Here is a 5,503-nt window from a genome sequence, read left to right as displayed (position 1 = left end):
CGCCCCCAACAACCAACACGCCAACAGCGTCGCGGAACACCGCCGCCACGTGCGTGCGCGCGATGGTCAGCACACTCCCCGTCAGATTCACGTTGTGCACCACGAGGCACGCGGACGCGTCGCCAAGGCCGTAGGCGTCGCAGTACGCAACGCGCTTCTCTGCGATCAGCACCGAGTCCACCACAGTGACGCGCGAGCCCGGCGGAAATCGGTTCGCCACCACCACGCCGCCGCCGGAGCGCGACTCAAGCCCGCTGATCAACACATCGGCGCGCTCGCCAGCAGTCGGGTCGGACAGCCACCCGACAACGTACAGGCTCGCTCCGCCCACAAACGTGCAGTTCGCCAGCGTCACGTTGCGCACGCTCCCTGACATCGACTCCACGTCCACCACGAAGTCCGCCGCAAAGGTCACACCAACGAAGCACGCCACCGACGTCCCGAGACCGGCGTTCAGCTCCACATCCACACGCACGTCCCGCACGCACAAGTCGGCGCCGTCGGTGCTCGGCGGCTCGGGGACAGCGACGGGCAGGCACGCATCGCCGTGGCCGCCCTCCGCGCACCTGCAGGCGCAGCCATCACTCGAGGCCGTCGTCGTGTACGCAGGGAAGCACGAAGCCGCGAGGGCGCATGGATCGCTGCACGTCAGAATGGTGACATTGTACACGGACGGAATAATGTATTGCACTCCCTCCTCGCCGTTCACAGTGTTGCACGCAGCCAAAATAGCTCCGTTCGTGAGATCGCTGGGCCCGGTGGATATCCGCAGCACGTTCAGCGCGACCGTGCTGGACATAAATCGGTTGCCGGACACAGACACCGTGGAGTCGCGAAGATTCACTTTGGGAAGAAGAAAAGCAAACGCATCCAATGGTGATACGCGGCAGAGGTTGCCGCTCAACTGCAGCCAGGAGTTGTAGTAGATGTTCGAGGAGTAGCTTGAATAAAACACAGCCAGGCTTCCCTGCATGTCGTTGCCCTGAAAAACAACCGCCGAAAAAGACTCCACACCAAAGGTCCACAAAAATAACATGAAGCACTGCACCGGCCTCGTCACAACGTTGCCTCGGATCACCACGGCAGAGTTGTTCAGTACACTCAGTGACGAAGAATGCATAGACCCCTCAAGATATATAAGCGTGCCGTTAACGCCAGTCATATGAAACTTGTTGCCCACCACAGCAAACACGGAGTGCCACGACACGCTCAGTGCAGATCCAACGACGTGAATGGCGCATGACGATGCCATCTCGGTCTGAAAAGTATTGCCGCTGAGCACCACCGCGGAGTCGTTGCTGATCGCCAGTCCATTCATCGAGACACACGACGGCCTCCCAAGTTCCAAACCCGACCGAGGGATCAGCCTCGTGACCGTGAAGCGGTTCCCGCTGATCGTGATGTTCGTGTGCGGTGGAAACACACCCTCCGGGCTGAGCAGCGCGTCAATGAATGTATTGCCGGTGACGACGATGTGCAGCGACCCCACAGCGGCGTACGCGTTGCCCAACAGCAACAGCACGGCGCCGTCCCTCCACGTGCATCCATCGAACGTGACGTTCGCCACGTCGCCCGCCATCGCCCCTATCAGCACCGTCAGAATCATGCCGCCCCCGCTGAACGTCACGTTGCGGTAGCACAGCCACGACAGCCCGCCGCCCACTGCCTGCGCAACCTCGGGGTACACCATGTCGCCGATGCACTCACCAATCGGCGGAGGTGGCGGAGTGGGCGGCACTGGCGGCGTGGGCGGTGGCGGCGGGCCAGCAGGCACAGGCGCCGGAACGCACACATCGCCGTGCCCTCCAGCAGCGCACCGGCACTTGCATTCAACGACCGCCGTCGTCAGCGGGGCAAAGCAGTCTCCCTCCTTCGTGCTCTCACCGCACCCTGCAACCGTCGTCACGTCGGTGATGCCGTGGAGCTCCAGTTCTGCCGCCGTCGTCAACTCCCGTCCCGCGACCGTCAGGCACCCAGCAACGAACCGGTAGCCGGCGTCAACCCGCGATAGCAAGGAGACCGACCACCCCGTCGAGCCCATATCGCAGCCCGTCAGCGTCACCACACTGCTGCCGTCGATGATCAAAAAGGTGGATTCAGTTGCGTAAAAAATCGCACCCACTCCCACGTCGTTGTCTCGCCAGTCCAACCAGCTTGACCGCTCAACGGTCCACGAGTTTAGTGAATAGATGGCATAGGACACGGAGCCGCTGTTCCCCACCACGCGCAACACGCTGTGACCTGACACGCTGAATCCGTCGTGCTGATAAAGCAGGCTTGTTCCGGAGGCCATTGTGTTGTTGAGCAGCGCAAAAACGGAGTGATCGCAAACACCAAGGATATTCAAGTAAAACAGGTGTGTGTATCCATTGAAGCTGCAGTACCGCGTGTACAGCGAGCCGCCGCCCACCAGCGACAGCGTCCCAATAGAGTACAAACCAAACCCCCAATACCTCGATGCATGCGCCTTGACGTTGCTGACCAACAGCGAGGACGCATTCAACACAACGTTTAGCAGCAGCAATACGCCAAACTTGTTGCTGATAGTATCCGCCAACTGGACCTCAGAGGTCTGCACCGCGTCAACCTCCGTGACGGCAATGTCGCAGTGCTGCGGGAGGGCAAGTGCAAAAGCAACAACGGAGGAACGCATCACCGCCTGGCTCACGCGGATCAGGACGCCGGACGACCCGGCCGACTCAGCGCCACCAACAAACCGCAGCAAGACGCCCTCACGAAATGTGCACCCGGTGAGCGTGATGTTGATGGGGAGATGCAGCGGCATACTTTCGAGGTAGAACGTCAACGCAACACCCACGCCGCTGAATGTCACACCCACGTAGCAGTGGTGCGTCTTCCACATGTTCAGCGTGAGGCTCGTCAGCGTCTGGTTCACCACGCAGCTCGTGTCGCCGTCGACGGCTCTATCCGGCACGGGCAGCACAACCGTGTCGGGCACCTCAAAGGGAAGGCACGACGCGCCATACCATCCGTCCTTGCAGCTGCACGAGCACGAGCCGCGGTCCACCGACTCCGTCCCGGGCATGTAGCACGCCGCGTCGTCGTTGCACGTGCCACACCAAAACACCACCACGCCCCCCGGAAACACACCGTCGTACAACACCTCCTCACCGCCCTGCAGGTTGCACCCAACCACAAACTTCGCGGGTGAAGCCACAATAGCGTCTGACGAGGCCAGATCAGCAAAGGGATAACTATCGTCCACCTGGCGGTTGTGTGCAAGCACCACGGTGGTGCCGCTGTCTGACAGCTGAATTTTGTGCTGGGCATGTGCTATACTTAATACTGAGGCTGCGCCCACGTTGTTACCCTCCACACGCCACTGCGCACCACCGTCGAGAGTCACATAGCCGCCAAAATACACCAACGCGGAATCCAAAAACTCCGCGCTGCCAACAAAGTCGCAATCCGCCACTCTCAACAGCCCCGCGGTGCTCACGACGGTATCCCCAAATACATAAACGCCATTGACCGCGCTCATCGTGTTGTTCTCCACGTCAAAGTAGCCGCCTTTCAAAACAGCGCAAACGCAAACGGACGACTCCACACCGTCCTCCTCCTCCGTTGCGATCAACACATTTCCTTTCACAATGGTCATGCCACCATCAACAATACCAATGGAAAAATAAACTGCGTGAATATTCCCCTCAATGTTGTTTTCAAGCAGCAGCAGCGTCGAGTTCGCCCCAAGAGAAGGCAAATAAAAAGCAACGGCGTGGCTCGACGTCGTCTCAAGCGTACTGCCCGCCACCAGTATCTGGGAGCTCGCACCAAAATCACCGGCAAACTCCAAAGCACCGGAATCCAGCAACGAGGATTTCACGCTCACGTGCACGCGCGCACCACTCCCCTTGATCGACAGGCCCACGAGGACGCACTGCAGCAGCGTGATGTTGAGTGTCTGCTGTGGCGCGTCAAAACGCAGCAGGTCCAGCACAATCGCGGCGGTGAAGGTCACGTTGACGAAGCACAGACCACGCACACCGGGATCAGGATAGTCCACGGAGCTGATGCTGCCACCGTGCACGCAGCGGACCTCCGTGTCGTCCGCATCGGGGAGCGGGAGCGGCCCAAGGCCGTCCGGAACCGCAGCCGGCAGACAAGTGTCGCCGTGGCCGCCAGCAGCGCACACACACGCGCAGCCGCTGATGCTGCTCGTCCTCGCCGCAAAGCACACGGCGTCCACCGTGCACGCACCGCAGTCCAACACCGTCACGGGTGATCCAATGTTGAGGTCGTATTGGTAATTCGTCACAGGAGAGCCCATTGCCTCGTTGCACACGCCGTAGATGATCGGGCGCGCGTCGGATGATGGTGACCAGTTGCTTGTCATACAGGTAAAGGTCGAGTACGAGCCGTACGTGAAGTTGTTGTAAAGTATCGACCACACACTCTGATCGCGGAACGCCATGCCGTAGTGGGCAGCCACGTACACAACGTAGGCGGCGCAGAACTCGTTGTCGCGGTGCACCAGCCAGCTGCCGCCAGTCACAGTCAGCGTGTTTGCCATGAGCATAGCGAAGCTGAGGCGGAAAGTGCTGGACACAATCTGCAGCACGCTGCCGCCAGCCACAGCAACATCCCTAAAAACGAACGCGCCTTCTTGGGGTTTAGCGCTCGGTGCACTCCACGAGCTGTTCTGTATGGAGAACACGGAGCCGTCGCCGACAAGCAAGTCCGACACAAGGGCGTACATCACGTGCGCCCGCGACATAAGGAAACAGTTGTCCATGTAGAAGACGCTGGACAGGTACGCGACAAGGCCGCGCTCCACGAGGATAGCAGCACACGATTCCCCGCCACACACCAGCGTCGACCGCGTCATGACAAACCGCGTCGACAGAAGCCGGACACCGTCCAGGACAAGCGCGGGGCCGTACCGAAATCCCGCATGGCCAGGGGTCGTCGGCACGTACTGCGACCCGCCAACCGTCGCACGCAGCGTTGAGTTCGCCAGCAGCACACTCGAGTGCAGCGGCATCGCGCCGTGCAGCACAATCGTGCCCTCCATCGAAGTCACATTCGTCATGTTGACGAGGACGTGCGGCATCAGGCGCGCCGTGCTCTCGCTGAGGCCGCCAATCCGCAGCTGCGCGCCGCCAACAAGCACGCAGTGGCGCAGCGTCACGTTCAGCGCGTCAGCGAGCGCGTCCATCGAGCGCAGGTCCACCGCCACAGTGATCGGCCCACCGAACACCACCGAGTCGAAGCACGCCGTCGCACGCCAGCCGCCAACCGTCACCGACTCCGTCAGCGTCACGCCACTCACGCAGCCCTCCGCAGTATCGCCACCACCGCCGCCGGCCCTCGCAGGCGGCACGTCGAACGGCAGACACGCCTCGCCCACACCGCCGGCACGGCAGCTGCACGCGCAGTCGGAGAACGACGCAGTCAGCGCATCGAAGCACGCCAGCGCGGCCGCACAGCCGTCGCACGGCACCACGCTCACGGAGGACAGGCCGGCCATGCGGTAGTCGCCGCT

At 61.3% G+C, this 5,503-nt stretch overlaps 1 protein-coding gene across 1 annotated transcript, besides 2 other annotated features; it reads right to left on the bottom strand.

The window, feature by feature from the left end:
- Nucleotides 1-5,503, bottom strand: Tc00.1047053507201.9 (dispersed gene family protein 1 (DGF-1), putative; the record flags this gene model as incomplete). The annotated part of the gene is made up of 1 exon (XM_799167.1): nt 1-5,503. A coding segment is annotated over one exon (5,503 nt), but the record flags the coding sequence as incomplete, so codon positions are not given.
- Nucleotides 1-5,503: a sequence feature (areas not merged during assembly with more than two copies in the genome that could not be assigned to a particular haplotype).
- Nucleotides 1,712-1,762: a microsatellite.

Source organism: Trypanosoma cruzi, genomic scaffold, assembly GCF_000209065.1.
Source record: "Trypanosoma cruzi strain CL Brener 1047053512837 genomic scaffold, whole genome shotgun sequence".
NCBI classification, from domain to species: domain Eukaryota; phylum Euglenozoa; class Kinetoplastea; order Trypanosomatida; family Trypanosomatidae; genus Trypanosoma; species Trypanosoma cruzi.
This window is presented reverse-complemented; position numbering and strand designations above follow the sequence as displayed.